This window comes from Carassius carassius, chromosome 10 (genome assembly GCF_963082965.1).
Source record: "Carassius carassius chromosome 10, fCarCar2.1, whole genome shotgun sequence".
Classification (NCBI taxonomy): domain Eukaryota; kingdom Metazoa; phylum Chordata; class Actinopteri; order Cypriniformes; family Cyprinidae; genus Carassius; species Carassius carassius.
The window spans coordinates 3,343,120-3,360,616 of record NC_081764.1 but is presented as its reverse complement, the minus strand read 5'-3'; the positions used below and the strand labels follow the sequence as shown (position 1 = coordinate 3,360,616).

At 35.0% G+C, this 17,497-nt stretch overlaps 1 protein-coding gene across 2 annotated transcripts in view; it reads right to left on the bottom strand.

The window, feature by feature from the left end:
• Positions 1 to 851: 851 nt before the first annotated feature.
• The window catches only part of LOC132151540 (sodium-coupled neutral amino acid transporter 3-like), a 28,483-nt gene continuing 11,837 nt past the window's right edge, over positions 852 to 17,497 (bottom strand). For both annotated transcript variants that reach the window (XM_059559722.1, XM_059559723.1), the window contains 12 exons: positions 11,452 to 11,525; positions 10,772 to 10,864; positions 10,073 to 10,154; positions 6,834 to 6,916; positions 6,335 to 6,393; positions 4,964 to 5,137; positions 4,799 to 4,878; positions 4,623 to 4,723; positions 4,061 to 4,185; positions 2,694 to 2,838; positions 1,800 to 1,903; positions 852 to 1,433 (listed from right to left, as the gene is read on the bottom strand). In XM_059559722.1, coding sequence (XP_059415705.1) covers positions 1,329 to 1,433; positions 1,800 to 1,903; positions 2,694 to 2,838; positions 4,061 to 4,185; positions 4,623 to 4,723; positions 4,799 to 4,878; positions 4,964 to 5,137; positions 6,335 to 6,393; positions 6,834 to 6,916; positions 10,073 to 10,154; positions 10,772 to 10,864; positions 11,452 to 11,525 — 1,225 coding nt within the window. In that variant the 3' untranslated portion in view covers positions 852 to 1,328. The remainder of the gene's footprint in view (positions 1,434 to 1,799; positions 1,904 to 2,693; positions 2,839 to 4,060; positions 4,186 to 4,622; positions 4,724 to 4,798; positions 4,879 to 4,963; positions 5,138 to 6,334; positions 6,394 to 6,833; positions 6,917 to 10,072; positions 10,155 to 10,771; positions 10,865 to 11,451; positions 11,526 to 17,497) is intronic.

Genomic DNA, 17,497 nt, shown 5'->3' with positions numbered 1-17,497 from the left:
GCATCTTGGATGACCTCAGTGTGAGTACATTTTCAGTTAATTTTCATTTTTGAGTGAACTATTCCTTTAATATAACTGTTGGAATTCTAATACAGGGGAGATTATGTCCATTTCAAGTAAAATATAGTTTTGTATTTGTATATGAGGTCCTTGACTAGTGTTTGTATAAATGACCTTTAGTATCATGACAAACAAAACCGATGAAGGACACCGGTATTGTACACATTAATACTATAACACACACTAATACTCATCCAGTGAACTGCAAAATATATTCAATACAATTAAATAAATATGTTTTTCACTGTTTAAATCTCAATGTGATCAAGGCATGTCTTGCATTCTGTCTATTGTCCATACTTTAGTAAAACTGAAAATATACTTCATGACAGTTTGAAGGACTATAGAAATCCTTTGCTTTGGCACACTGAAATTGTGCGATTTGATAAATTGTACTCTCACTTGACTCGAAAACACTGCAAGTTACCTAAAATAGGTAGTAATGCGACTCACTGATTGTCCAAAGGCCACTGGAGAGTAAACCAACTATCGATCCATCTTTACTAAACTAGCCTGCTTCATTCTATACCCAGAGAGGAATCAAAACCTCTACAATCTCCTCGTTCTATGAGCAAAGTAATACACAGAATTACATATGTAAAAATCTGATATATAGGTGACTATTGTAGAATGCATTTACTGTCACTTAAAAGAAATCTAGAAGGATTCAACTATGTGGTACTACAGTACTAGAATTCAGTTTTGTCAAGTATAAGAGCTCTGGATAGGAAAAACAGAGAGTGAGAGTAAATAAAAATGACGACAAGCAAACTTAAGCCTTAACATAAGTTAAACACACCTAAACCTAATCAAGGTCTTACTAGGCATGCTAGAAACTTGCAGGCAAGTTGGAGCTAAACTCTGCAGGACCCCAGCCCTCTAGGACCGAGTTTGGAGACCGCTGCACTAAACCTTGAATAAATAAATTGACAAAATTGACAAGTTGACAAGATCAGCGCTTTCACAGGTTTTAAAATATAAAACATCAGTGTGAATTTATCAGACGTGTTTTTTCCAGAATAATGCAGTTCTTCCCCATTATCTGCTGGCAGGTTATCTGTGTAAATGGGATGATACGTTGGGTCCCCCTCACCTTTTCCTTTCCACAGTGGGATAGGGCATCCTCCATGTCATAACAGGCAGGAAAATATGGATAAAAATCAATCAGATCACTTCCAGTATGTTACATCACTAACCTAACATACACCTCACACTCTCATACAAAAACACGTACACAAAAACACACATTCATCAACAGAGTTTGTCTCCTAGTGGCCACCCAGACTACTGCTGCTGCCTGTCGTCCAATCAATGATGATGAAGCTCAAGCTCATTATCATAAACAACATGCCCAGTCCAGCAAAACAGGCAGCCTGAGAAAAAGAGAACAAGATTTTTAGTCATTAATCACATCTTTTTCTTTTTTATAAAACAACTTGGCCAGAAAAAAAATTGGATTCAGACTCAATTTGTGAAAGTTTTTATAAAGAATGTTTTAGAAATATTCCCAAAAACGTACAGTAACAAAATATTTATATTATACATCTATGTCTCTAATGTAACCTTGGATCTGTGCAGTATTTATTATCACTAATATGCTATTATAGTTTTTGTTAGTATTTTGAATTCATTCGTATTTTATATTTTCTCTTTTCAATTTAATTTTATTTAATTTTTTTTTTTTTTTTTTTTTTTTTTATAATTTCTGGATAATTATTAATCATACAAACATAACTCACAAAGATTTTGGGGGTGGAGCGCATTGGCTCCTTATCCTTGGGAACAATACGGATGTAGAAGACAGCAGGGAAGATGAAGATAAGACAGGGAGCGGATGTTGCACCTGGAGGAGGAGATCAGGACAAATGTAGATCAGCTAATCAGCTGAATCCAATTAAACCTGACACTGATGACAATTAAACATGATGACAATTAAAATTCCAGCAACGTGCTTCTTGCTGATGAAAATGAGAATGGAAAAGTTAAATGAGAACCCAGTGTTGAACAAAAACAATTTTATGGTTATCACAGTAAGACTTGTGAGTCAATGTAAAATTATTTCTGAAAGGAAAAATAGTTGTAATTGTTTTTAAAGCTAATTACAAAATTGTCAAAGAAAGTCAAAATATCTTTCATAAATATCACAAATTTTAAAACCTGCTTCACTGCTCTTTTTACACATTTTTTAATTAAAGAATTCATCTCAAAAAGAGATTTTTTTTACATCATCATTGTAGTTTTAGACTTTAAATCCCACAGAAAACTTCCAAAATAATTTTAGTTTAGAAACTTGAACAACAACAACAACAAGAAAAAAAGGGTTTCAAAACAAAAGGAACCGTGACACTCATCTTCTTTCCAGTAATACGAGTTACACACAAAAATATTGATTTAACAGCACAACATTATCTGTTCAAACTAGCACAGTTTAACATGTGGAGCTTTTCTCAAGGCCAGAGACTGTGTCAGTGACCCTTACCCACACTGAGAAAGCAAGACAAACAAGTCATGCCAACGTGAGTCTCTGCTTTGGCATTTCAGACACATTTGAACACAGAATTGTTTCCCTCAGAAAGCACATTTGACCAATCTGGATTTTGAGCTCTTCGATCAGTAATGATTGAAGAACTCACCAATGATGCCAAAGATGCCCAGGATGTTGGGCGCGAAGATGACCAGGATGTTGATGAAGGTCAGGAGAATGACGGCGATGATGACGTGTCGGATCCAGTTGAAGGTTTTATTAGGGAACATCATCTCTTGAATGGCTCTTCGCACCTTTTAGAAAAAGTAGCAGAGAACATTTTATGCCATTTTTGTGGATTGAAATTACTTTAAGAAACGTTTGAGCTCTTACTGTACAGCAAGCTCAATCTGTCCCCTAAAGCATGGGCAGCATCAATCGTTTTAAATCACAATGACTGTATAAATTACACAATGTTGTTGTATTTGCTGTAATATTCAACCCAAATGATTCATATATTATATCAGTGCTTCTCAACCTTTTGATTCCAAGGTCCCACTACTCTACAAGACAAAAATGAATGGCTAAGATATTGGTTTTCAGACATTTTATATACAGAAACTAGGAACGGCATTATATCAAAATAATTCAATACTATAATTCCAGAAGTTTAAAAAATATATATTTACCAGTTTCCAGCTGCCTTAATAGATTATTCTCTTATTCCACAATTTCTTTCTGACAAAATATTTTAGAGTCTATATTATAGAAATTTTCATGACTTTTTAAGATTTTATTAATTTGCATCACTTTTCCTGGTCTAGGAATGAAACTTTACAAATTCCTCATATATCCAGGTTTTCCAAGAACACTGGTTCTTAAATAAAAGAAAAAATGACGAGGAGGAACAATTCACATTATGAAATATAATGTCAGCTTATCCATATCAAGAGTTTAACAAGAATAAAGTGGCAAAAACCTTGGATCAGCGCAGTGTTATTTTAGTACCACTGAGATACTATTATAGTTTTTGTTAATATTTTGAATTCAAATTTTAGTTTTAATTTTTAGTTAAAGTTTTATACATTTTTAAAAGGTCCATAGAGTTTTACTTATATTTTATTCATTTGTCAACTTCGAGTTAATCTGAACGAAAAAGAAAATTATTTTAATTTTTGGATATTTTATTTTAAATATAAAAAAATCAGTGTGATGTTAACACATGGCAATGCATGTTTTCAAAATGTAGGAACAATTTATATCAAGAAATATAAAGTCTGTCTATATCTCAGGTTTTAGGTGCTTTGTCTTATTTTAATATTCATTTCGTCTCAATTTAAGTTATTTTAAACCATTTTGCAGCCATGGATGCCATTCCAATCTTGGAAGTGTCCCGAGGCAAAGGCATTGCGCTTTGTACAGTGTTTTGCTTGGTGTATGATTTTTTTTTTTGAATGACACCATGGATATACTGTGATAAAAATGCTCAAAGCAGCATAATCTCTATGACATGAGCATATAACATGTTAAACTCACTGGGAACAGAACGATGGGCACAGTCAGTGTGACAGCGGTGAGCACAGCCAAACGCACGCAGAGGATGAGTGTGTCGTAGGGGTCGATCCTGCTGTATGTGTGCAGAAGCTCGGCCTCAACTTTAGCTGTGGCGAAATCAGAGAATTCATCTAGTAAGTTTGCAGCTGTAATAATGCATGCTAAGCATTACATTATGATTTGAAATCTCATGTGAATATTGAAACATTGAAATAATAGTAATAATCTAACTTACAAAAAAGGGAAAATAGTTAAAGCATGCATATTAAGAGAATATAATCAATTAAATCATACCCCCCCCCCCCAAAAAAAAAATGGAATATGCAAACACACAGGATATGTCCTTGTTTTTAAAAAGCATTTATTTTTACAGTCGCTATCAGATCTATGTGTTGCATTGCCAACCAAAGCAGGACTATATTTAATTTGACTCGCAACATAATGCATACATAAAATTGAGTGCAAACTTGGACCAAATGCAAGATCCAGTTTGTTAGTTAAGCAGAGTACTAGCAATGGGCAAATGTAAAAGTGTTAAACTTACTGTAAAACGTTAGGTATCCAAAGAGAGCAGCAAGGAAGTACATAGTGTACATGATCAGAATGGAAATGTTGGAAATGTGCTGCATCTTCTTCTGAGTTGGGCTGCAGGGAGAAAAACATCTATTTGCATAAGACACAGATTACAGTCGCAGTGCTGCTTTAATGCTGTCAACTTACTTGCGCAGCTCAGTGTAGATGGGCAGGACCTCAGGGTGGCAGACGAAAGCGAAGGCCAGAATGGGGATGGTGTATGCGGTCTGTGGGACAGAGTGTCTTTTTGAAAGCATTCAGTAAAATATGTAATTCTGAAAACAAAAATGTGCTATTCTCTGAGTGTAGTACATGTGTGTTGACGGTGAACATCTGTGGGCTGCAGTTGGAGTCGTCCACCATCACATGTCCGTTATGGTAACTGTGGGCATGGTCCACCGTCACGTTTGAATGAGCCTGTGCCAGCGTGCTATTGGATGAAAACTCCTCGAATGGGCACAGGATCTGGAACTTCTTATAAATGACCTTACAATAAGGCAAAAATGATAATAATTAAATAAACAAATACATTTTACACACACACACACACATACACACATACATATATATAACGTTATGGAATTTCAAACTTGTGATCATTGTGTAGAACTTTAAAAAGCCATGCAATTATTTTTAATATTCAAGCCTATAATGGCTACATTTCTTGTCGGCTAACATGTCCAAAGAGACAAAGACATATAAAAATACAGCAGGTTAAAAATAATGATCCCTAACTTTAGGCCAATAACCAAAAACACGAGAAATTCAACCATTAACTTGAGTACGTTCCATGTGCAATTCCTTAATTGCCGCAAAACAAAATGGACATAAAAAAAAATTAAATTAAAAAAAATTATGTGACGACATAAATACGTAAATACAAATATGAAACAAAAGTAAGCCCATTTTTGACATGTTTGTATATAGTAATGGAATTTTGATCTAGTGATCAATGTTTTGAAGCTGAAAAAGCAATGCATTTATTGTAAGTATGTCCCTAAATGCAATAATAAAAAAATGAATGAATGAATAGCCATTTATTACATTTTTGTTTATAGTTATGGAATTTCAATCTTGTGATTGGTGTTTTGAATTTGAAAAATGGCATCCAGTTGTGTTTTTATTTTTTTTCAATATAAGCCTATCTTTAATGGCTTAATGTCGTGGTGACTAAATTGTCTAAAGACATATAAATAAATGATCTCCAACAGCAGGTCAAATTGCAAAAACAGAAAAACATTATTCTTCAGAGGGCCAAATACACACTTATGAAACATTATAGAGCATCATCATATTATCCCGAGAGAGTGTTACCAATTAAAACCAATTAAAAGCCTCAGTCGTCTTCTTTCGAAGTCAGTCTGAGTGAGTGTTTTATGAGTCAGCATTGCTGTGTGTAGATATGATATAATATGTACACAGTTTATTGCTTCCTCTGGGGAAAAATGTGGGGGCGAATGGTTATGTGAAGCTGAAATATGTATGAGACACAGGGACAGGAAGGTGGTGAGTTTTTGTATTAACTGTATATTTTTTGTATCAAATAAATGATTTATGAATGTAGTTTCTTTGGAATAACTTACACTGATGAATCATGCTCAATAAGACTCAATAAGTGATTTTTGTTTTCATATGAACTTTAATAATACCTGATATACAATGATGATGATGGCAAATACTTACTGCACTGAGGAAGAAGACCATGCAGCTGAGTGAAAAACCACTGGTGTAACCAAGGTAACCTGAAAATGTAAATATAGTGAAGCACGTCAATATGGGGTCACGGTCCAATTGTCAATCGACATGCTGCGAATCCCTGATCCGAACTATAAATGCATGACCGCATGAGCTTAGAGAAGCGCAGTGAGTTATCGCTCATCTCAGGAGCTAATCTGTGCTGACAGAGCTGACCAGACGCAAATACTGACATGGTCAACTTGATTCAATGACTATAAAAACGTCAAAACAACAAAAACAGAATTGTGTTAAACTGTACTGCTGCTGTCAGATAAACAGGTGTGCTGAATTGGTTTAGCTTATTGATTGATATGATGACAGAATGTGCTTTTAAAGTGCTTGAACCAGTGCTCTGCAATATGAACAGTCTATTCATCTGGGTTAAACGTACACGGAAAGCCACTTTCATGATATGAGATGACTGAAGTAGAAATGATCGACTCACCCAGCTGCTTCATTAGAGCCAAAGGCAGGATGACCGAAAGAGACACAAGCACCACCAAGTAGTTTCCATTGAGATACCATTGACTAGACACAGACAATTCAACAAATGTCAAATCCGAAGCACTAGTCAAAAATACAAGCTTTTCAACATTTATCGGCAATTTTTCATTTTTTAATGTGTCATCAGTTCAGATCAGTCATTTTATGTGTTTAATGCAACAAATTACTGTAAAACATCAAGCTATGGCACAATACTGTAAATAGTTGGTCACCATTATGGTGATTAATGTTATTAATGTGAACTAATGTGAATTAATGTTCTCCCAGAATTATAAAAATGTCTTATTTAAAAAATTAAACCATTACTTGCAATCTCCACTATATGTGGCAACAATATGTGTAAAAAATTTAATACTTTATGCTTACTTATTTAAAAATCTGATATACTGCTGTTCTAAAGTAGTAGAATTTTTTGTTTTAAAGAAATTAATACTTTTATTCAGCATAGATGCATTAAATTGATCAAAAGTGACAGTAAAGACATTTGTAATGTTACAAAAAATTAGATTTTAAACAGACATCGTTCTTTTGAATATGCATCTTTGTTACTGCATCATATTGAAAATAATCAGAAAGGTTTCTTGAGCAGCAAATCATCATATCAGAATGCTAATAATAAATGTTGAATAAGAAAATCAGCATACTAGAATGATTTCTGAAGGATCATGGGACACTGAAGACTGGAGTAATGATGCTGAAAATTCAGCTTTGATCACAGGAATAAATTACACTTTAAACTAAATCAAATTAAAACAAACAGTCATCTTAAAATCATTTTTCAGAATATTACTGTTTTTACTGTATTACAAATAAATGCAGCTTTGGTGAGCATAAGTGGCTTTTTTCAAAAACACATAAAAAATATACCAACCCCAAACTTTTGAACGGTAGCATACATCCATATCCAGATAAGGTTATTATATTTGCTTAAATTTTAATAAGAGTAAATAAAGCATGAACTAAAAGGTCAACAAAATAAACCAGTAAATAGTAAAAAAAAAAACATTTTTGATAACTTTCAGTGCCTATTTTAAAGCCAATCTATCTTCCGGTCTCCTTTTCTGTTACTCTGCCTGTGTGTCAGACTAACGTCATCATCACTTGTGTGACTGTGGAAAACACCTACACTATTCCGGAATCAACCTGTCTAACTCTGATTCCAGCCTGAGTCTGTGATTCTTGTGATTTTTGAGACAGCATGTTGTATTTGCTGTGGCCGCGTCACACACCATCTAACAAATATAGCCCAGAGCTGAATGCAACATGGCGCAGTTCCCACTCCTGAACTCAAGTAACCACACACTGTGAACACGAGTACACACACACACACACACAGTCACAAGGTGTTACGTAGTGTGTAGGTCCAGGCCTGGATTGAGACTCCTCTATTTTCAGACCCTCTCCGCACCTCCCTGCTTGTATTCAGACACTGATGGGGAGGGTTTGCGTGCCAACGCTAGGCCCTCTCAGACTATCTGTAGATTACTATATGTGGGAATGAAACATCATACATTATATATGCTATCAGGGCAAAAACATTCCTCAGCAAAAGACCATCTGCAGATGTACTATCTATGATTTTACATGCCGACTTCTGCATAGCGACAGACAGATAGATAGACAGATAGCTAGATAGATAGATAGATAGATAGATAGATAGATAGATAGATAGATAGATAGATAGATAGATAGATAGATAGATAGATAGATAGATAGATAGACAGACAGACAGACAGACAGAGAGAGAGAGACAGAGAGATAGGTAGATAGATAGATAGATAGATAGATAGATAGATAGATAGATAGATAGATAGATAGATAGATAGATAGATAGATAGATAGATAGATAGATAGATAGATAGATAGACAGACAGACAGACAGACAGACAGACAGACAGAGAGAGAGAGAGAGAGATAGATAGATAGATAGATAGATAGATAGATAGATAGATAGATAGATAGATAGATAGATAGATAGATAGATAGATAGATAGATAGATAGACAGACAGACAGACAGAGACAGAGAGAGAGAGAGAGAGAGATAGACATATAGATAGATACTGTAAGAAATAAGAGCACATCTAATTTCAATGTTTGAATGTAAATTTTTTTATGTGAATTTATTATTTTCTTACTTTTTTGAATAAAATGTAAATAAATACAAATCATTTTCAAAAAAATGTATAAAGCTGAAATACAAATTTTACCTAAACTTAAAAAAAATTAAACTGTTAGCCTTGGTAACAAACTGAAATAAGTAAAAGAAAAAAGAAAAAATAAATAAATAAATAAAACTAATAAAAACAAAAATGAACAAAAATTATACAAAAGCTCTCAGTCAATTCATACTGTTAAAACTGAAGCACACGCCTCCATCTTTTCATAATTTCTAACATACGCTGACCTATTCAATCCAGTAGTGAGAAGTCTCAGGAGCCAAAGCGTGTATGAGCATTACAGTCAACATATAAATAAAATCACCATGCCCATCTAAACTTTCACTCTGTTAATCGGAAACCTTCATACTAATCCAGGTATTTTGAAATACAGCTGACAGAAGATTTTGATGATTAACCTTTAATGACTTCAGGGGTTTTAAAATAAAATTGTGGTTTTGTTGTGCATATCATATAAAAACAGTCATAGAAATCTCTTCTTACTGCATTTGTTTGCTTCTTACAAACACACCACGATGAGTCGGTTTTCCACACAGTTTTTAAACCTGATAAAACATGCTAAACTAGGATCTACCCTGAGAACACAAGCAGCTGAATAAAGATATAACCCAGCATATGTTTTCAGACGTAAGCAATGAGTTGTGTCTACTGACGATACGCTTGTTTAAAGCAGCTGTCAAGCGCAGAAGGACAGAGGTATGGTGGGAAAGACATAGCGCCAGCCAATCAGCTTCCATTCTCTTATTAACTGCCCAATCACAGTTCACAGATCCTACCACACCTCCCCTGGATGCCAGATTTAAATTTTTGAGTGTTTGCCCTGGTGAACGACCTCAATGGTGACATCGTCAGCTTATAATGAAAGTACATGTCTATACCAGTGGCTTCAGAGTCAGCGCATAACAGTCAATTCATTCACATTTAACTGGTAAAGTGGACTGTTGAGGGAAGCTCGAGATTCTCTCATTTCATTTCAGCATTTTACAATGTAAGGGTACTTACCCTGAACTGATATCTGCTTTCAAAAAAGCCTGCAGGACCAGTGGGAACTCTGACTTGACGATGTATAAGTAACTGGACATGGCTAAAGAAAAGACAAGAATGGGTTAATTAGAAGAATCTCATTCAAAAGAAAATAACCGTCAGGGTTCTGTGCTGATTTTATGCTTCTTGTGCTTGCTGCACTCAGCTGGATATTATTTAAAAATAACTATAAATATAACTACATAAAAATGTATATATATATATATATATATATATATATATATATATATATATATATATATATATATATATATATATATATATATATATATATATATATATATATATATATATAGTTTTTTGCTAAATAAAAACAAAACAAAAAAAATACTATATTTAAAAAAATAATAATAATAATTCCTCAAAAATGTGAGTCCAAATGATGTCAAGAAGAGGCAGGAGTAATAATTTTGGGGTAAAACAACATGGAAATGTGTCAAAACATTCATCCAAATATACAGTGTTAATCATCAGCATAAAACAAGTTTCATAATTTTGTCAAAAGTGTATAAATGAAAGCACAGATAACTGGCAAATCCAGAGAGGAAACTATAGAATGAATGAGAAGAGAAAAGGCAGGAGATGAAGGCCTGTCACATCTATAAAATATATCTATCTATATCTTGGAAAAAGTCAAGTTAGGCTAATATTAATTACCTCCAATGTTTTGAAGGGTGATTGCTATTCCGGCCGCCATCTTCCCTGTGATTCCGAAGGCCCTGAATCCCAGCTGTTCATAAGACCTGATTCCTGGAAACCAATGTCAGTAAAACATGAAGAGAGAGACAAATCTCACCACCGGAGCCAAGTTTCCACATAACACTGCATCTCATGTTATGATTATCTTTGACTGCGTCACTGGAGTTTAACATGGAAACTCAGTCAGACCTAAAACAGAAGCTGAATTGTGTTTTCAGAAAGGAAATGCCATCCCAACAATGCGCTAACAACACCCTCATCTGCACTGCAAGAAATGTCACTAAAACACTTGAAAACAGCATCAGACATCAAAAGAGCTCTTTATTATAACATTTATTATTAGTATGAAGCTAAATATTACAATTATGTGTTTAGCATTAAGAATGGTGAATAAAATGACTGAAAAAATTATTTTGGTATACAAAAATATTAATAATTATTTTGGCATATATATAAATATGTGTGTGTGTGTGTGTGTGTGTGTGTGTGTGTGTGTGTTTAAATATTTAATATTGAATCAATATGAAAAAAATGTAACAATTTAACTGTAAAAAATGTTAAATGTTATGTTGCATCTGTCCACCTGATGAGGACATGACCATACAACACACTGATGGAGAAAATGTGCCTCATCTTACCCACAACACCAGAGGACTTCAGCAGGAGGTGAATAGAATAGCAGGAGAGACCAGCTACAGCCGTGAGGAGAAACCTGAAGACCAAATACAACCGTCACAATCACTCCACATCTGTACAACACCATCTACACCTGCTAGACCCTAATATGGAAGTTCCTCTGGTGGAGGTTAAAGGAGAAGTTCACTTTATGAATTAAAAATGTTGGGATCTGAACAGTTGATGAGCACCATTGACTTCCATAGTAGGAAAAAATATATACTATGGAAGTCAGTGGTGCTCATCAACTGTTCAGATCTCATTCTCAAAATTTTCAAAATATCTTCTTTTGTGTTCAACAAACTCATGCAGGTTTGGAACAAATGGGGGGTGAGCCAGAGAGCTGCACGGGTCCGATTTTGTAAATCCGCACCCGCCCATACCCGCAGTGCATAAAACCACATCCGACCCGTTTTCCGACAGCAGCACTAATTAAAATCCGCACCCGACCCGACCCGCTTAAAATAGAACCGACACCCGACCCGCACCCGAAATCAAATCAGTTAAGCCAATCACATTAGACACACTTTTTTCGAATTTTATTGCCAGGTCATGCGGAAGTTATTTATGGAAAACTCTTTTAAAAAGATATTTGTTTTTTATACATTTTATCTTAATTTTAATCAATGTTTTATCAATCAATAAAATATAGCAAATATATAGCAGACAATGTAATAACCTTAGTGTAATTGAAATAATTACAAAAAAATATTTTGCTACCTAAATGTTGAATATTTTTTTTTGTCACGCATGCATGCATGTCTATTTCCCTCATATTAAATATAAAACGCATGTGGACTGATATTTTTCCAATGTCTGGGCTCCTTTATTAATGGAGTATATAAACAGACGTTTCAATATATTGGTATTAAATGCATTTTCTGAGAATTTATATTTCACGTTTTTACTGCAAATGTCGAAATATGTGCTCTTTGGTCCATCAGTGCTTGAGTCACTGATCATATTAGAATAAATTATCTCATAATAAAATACAAAATTGACTGATTTATGAATGTATATGCATAGTTCTCATCAGTCGGAAATACAGATATACGCTTTCATTTGTTGTATTTTTCATCCTGAAAGAAAACAGAACAACAAAAGAGTGAATCATACCACCGTCTGAGGTTGTGCTTCAAGTCGAACGCACCCATTTTTAAATCGTCCACAGCTGAGCATCGCGACAGGCGGATCTGCGCCAGAGCGCACATGTGAATGAGCTGCACAAAGTCATTTTCAGATGCAATTAAAAAAAAAACCTTGGTTAGCCTAGATTAGGCCCATATTCACAAATGTGTTAGCTATGGAATGAAATATCTGATATTCCGATTGTCAAATACATGCAAGTGGAAGTGCATTGTTGTTTAAACACCTTTATAAAGATCGCGTTAGTGGAGCTGTATGCGCGATATAATTTTATGACACAAATTTTGAAATAGGCTTAAATCAAACACATTTTAACTCAGATTCTGTATATATATATATATATATATATATATATATATATATACAACCCGAATTCCGGAAAAGTTGGGACGTTTTTTAAATTTTAATAAAATGAAAACTAAAGGAATTTCAAATCACATGAGCCAATATTTTATTCACAATAGAACATAGATAACGTAGCAAATGTTTAAACTGAGAAATTTTACACTTTTATCCACTTAATTAGCTCATTTAAAATTTAATGCCTGCTACAGGTCTCAAAAAAGTTGGCACGGGGGCAACAAATGGCTAAAAAAGCAAGCAGTTTTGAAAAGATTCAGCTGGGAGAACATCTAGTTAATTGATATCAGGTCTGTAACATGATTAGCTATAAAAGCTTTGTCTTAGAGAAGCAGAGTCTCTCAGAAGTAAAGATGGGCAGAGGCTCTCCAATCTGTGAAAGACTGCGTAAAAACATTGTGGAAAACTTTAAAAACAATGTTCCTCAATGTCAAATTGCAAAGGCTTTGCAAATCTCATCATCTACAGTGCATAACATCATCAAAAGATTCAGAGAAACTGGAGAAATCTCTGTGCGTAAGGGACAAGGCCGGAGACTTTTATTGGATGCCCGTGGTCTTCGGGCTCTCAGACGACACTGCATCACTCATCGGCATGATTGTGTCAATGACATTACTAAATGGGCCCAGGAATACTTTCAGAAACCACTGTCGGTAAACACAATCCGCCGTGCCATCAGCAGATGCCAACTAAAGCTCTATCATGCAAAAAGGAAGCCATATGTGAACATGGTCCAGGAGCGCCGTCGTGTTCTGTGGGCCAAGGCTCATTTAAAATGGACTATTTCAAAGTGGAATAGTGTTTTATGGTCAGACGAGTCCAAATTTGACATTCTTGTTGGAAATCACGGACGCCGTGTCCTCCGGGCTAAAGAGGAGGGAGACCTTCCAGCATGTTATCAGCGTTCAGTTCAAAAGCCAGCATCTCTGATGGTATGGGGGTGCATAAGTGCATACGGTATGGGCAGCTTGCATGTTTTGGAAGGCTCTGTGAATGCTGAAAGGTATATAAAGGTTTTAGATAACATATGCTTCCCTCCAAACAACGTCTATTTCAGGGAAGGCCTTGTTTATTTCAGCAGGACAATGCAAAACCACATACTGCAGCTATAACAACAGCATGGCTTCGTCGTAGAAGAGTCCGGGTGCTAACCTGGCCTGCCTGCAGTCCAGATCTTTCACCTATAGAGAACATTTGGCGCATCATTAAACGAAAAATAAGTCAAAGACGACCACGAACTCTTCAGCAGCTGGAAATCTATATAAGGCAAGAATGGGACCAAATTCCAACAGCAAAACTCCAGCAACTCATAGCCTCAATGCCCAGACGTCTTCAAACTGTTTTGAAAAGAAAAGGAGATGCTACACCATGGTAAACATGCCCCGTCCCAACTATTTTGAGACCTGTAGCAGAAATCAAAATTGAAATGAGCTCATTTTGTGCATAAAATTGTAAACTTTCTCAGTTTAAACATTTGCTATGTTATCTATGTTCTATTGTGAATAAAATATTGGCTCATGTGATTTGAAAGTCTTTTAGTTTTCATTTTATTAAAATTTAAAAAACGTCCCAACTTTTCCGGAATTCGGGTTGTATATATATATATATATATATATGAACGGAAAACAAAAACAACTAAAAAAAACAGCTGGCTGATCTTTTACGTCTTTTAACTGACTCATGCAGCCGTTCGCGCGGTTGTGATTTTTTAAAAAGTGGAACGTAGGCCTATTTTTACGTTTGCAAGTGACTGTTTTGAACCCGTGTTTAGACCCGTGTTTCCCCTGTGTCTGACCCGACCCGCACCCGTATCCGACACAATTGGATATTTTTCACCCGTTTCAGCCAAATTAACCCATGCAGGACTCTAGGGTGGGCAAATGATTACAGAATTTGCATTCTGAAAGTGAACTACTCCTTTAATGTACTACTTTCTACGTTTAGCTGACCTTTTATCTAAAATGACCTGCAGTATTAGGTGTCCAGTACACATAGTTAAGATTATAAACTATCAAAACCCCTCAAATATAATATAAACTCTATTGCTGGAGTTCCAAGTGCACTGCGTGCATGTGTCTTAGATAATAAGAAGGTCTAAAGTTCTTTATACTTCAGATGTATTACTGTTGTAGAGTAAGATTTATTTCTGAATGAATCTTGGGAAAGTGCCGGTGTTTGTGCTGATAATCTATTCTGTGAAACCCTGTGATCAAAAACACCACAAACCAATTTTAACATTTCATCCCATTCTTTTCTCTTAGTTTATGTAATGGAAATTTTGAGAAAGGCAAATCTGATAAAAGCTTTATCAACACAATGGTGGAAAGTGATTAGTGTGCTTTCAGAAAGATGCTTCACCCCAGGAGGCAAACTGTCCTTCAATTTAATGCATTGAAATCTATTTAGATGACAAGTACCTGATAAATGGCCATTAAATAGAAAGGGGTGTGAAATAAGCTCTGGAACGACTCTATTCAAATGCCTATTAATTGAGTATGCAAGAGGAAGTGTTCTCAATAGCTGTGCTCTGTCTTACACACATCTTCAAAAGAATAATAATGTGAATATGCATTGTCCATTTCTGTTTATGCATTTATTTGACCATTAACAAAAATGTTATATATATATATATATATATATATATATATATATATATATATATATATATATATTGTATACTTGTCATAAAACTGCTGAAACTGCTCTTTTTGTCCTCTATATACCTTCCTGTTAATTGTTTTTGTTGATATTAATCTACTTTAACCCATTCATGAGCATGCTTTGGCTTAGGATGGCTAGGGCTGCTAGGCCAGATTAATTTTTAATAATGTTGGCATGTGTTTTTTGGGGCTTTGTTTTGTTTGTACATCTGAAAATTTATTTTGTTGTTATGCCACTACAATTTAATCTATCTTTACTGTATTTGTTGGATAGACTGTATTTTTTACTGTATATTTTGCTTGTTTAACCCTTAATTTAATTTACTACATATCTATGATTTCTTTAACGTGGATAATACTATAAGTTTACAAATATTTCATTTGAACATAAGAAGTATTTTGCTTAAAATGGATCTACTAAGTGCTTGGGAAGCCCAATATATTCTGAATATTATTACACTGCCAGATGTGGCTGAGCAGTAAGATTTATACGATATATGTCTCTTCTAATCCAATATCAGCATGAAGATGAAATTAGATATTAATTTATTAATTATTTAGTTTCCATAAATTGGTATTGATATCAGTTAACACCCAATGTGCAGGATGCTTGGGATTTTTTTATTCTGAGTACTTCAGGGTAAAAAATTTTACCCTGGATAAATGCAGAACTTATAGGTCTTTTTAGACAGAGGGTCAAGGCCTGGGCTTAATTCTGTAAGGCTAGAACGAATGAAGATTAGGAATCTAATGCCGCGTTTCCACCGAAGGAACTTTACCCAGGAACTAGGGACTTTGGCCTGGTACTCGGTGTGTTTCCACCGCAAGAACCAGGAACTAAATAAAGTTCCGGGTAAAAAAATGCCCCTCAGAAAGTCCCTGCTGGCAAGTGCCGTGTTTCCACCGAAATTACCCGGAACATTTGTACCAGGAACTTTTTCCCCCCAGACCTGTTGCTTTCTGCGTTTCGACCGCGGTGTAAAGTACCGGGAAGATTAGGCAAATACTGGTGACGTAGGTCTGCACGCGTTTCTCAATACTATAGTACCCAGAGCTCAGTGATCATCCATCCGACCAGAAGCAGCCTCTCCTCGGCTAGACCTTCTGATGTGTGCCGCTGGCTCTGATGTCTCTTTGGTGGTTAAACATAAAACATAATTCAGCTGCGGGGTAAATCTAACAGGTTTTCTTTGGTCTGTATTCAATTTATCTATATGTTAAAATGAAAATAAAAAAAGGCAAATCTATATAATATTTCGTTTCATTGTAATGGCTGCATATATATACACATATCCCTGAACTAAGTACATTTCTGCAGCTGTTATTATGTTTAAATGAAAACGAAAGGAGGCAGTGGTATTTGATATCCTATTTCGTTTTATTGTAAATATACAGAGAGGAAAATTGCAGTAGCCAAAGCGAGCTGAGTTCACGCAGCATTGATTGAGTTCAACCACCATTTATTCGGATCATTTTCAAAATATTACTGTTATTGTGTCATGAAATGTAATTTTTAAAGTATTTCAGGCGAGAATGTAGTTGTTTAAAACTCAAATCTGTGGTTTATTTATAAAGACAGTGCCTATTTTTTAAATGTGTTTCGCCGATCTCAGAGACTGTGAGCTCCACGCGACCAGCGAGAGCTCAGTGATCATCTATCTGCCGAGAAGCAGCCTCTCCTCGGCTAGATCTTCTGATGCGTGCCGCTGGCTCTGATGTCTCTTTAGTGGTTAAACATAAAACATAATTCGTTTTGGGTAAATCTAATAGGTTATCTTTGGTCTGTATTCAATTTATCTATATGTTAAAATGAAAATAAAATAGGCAAATTTATATAATATTT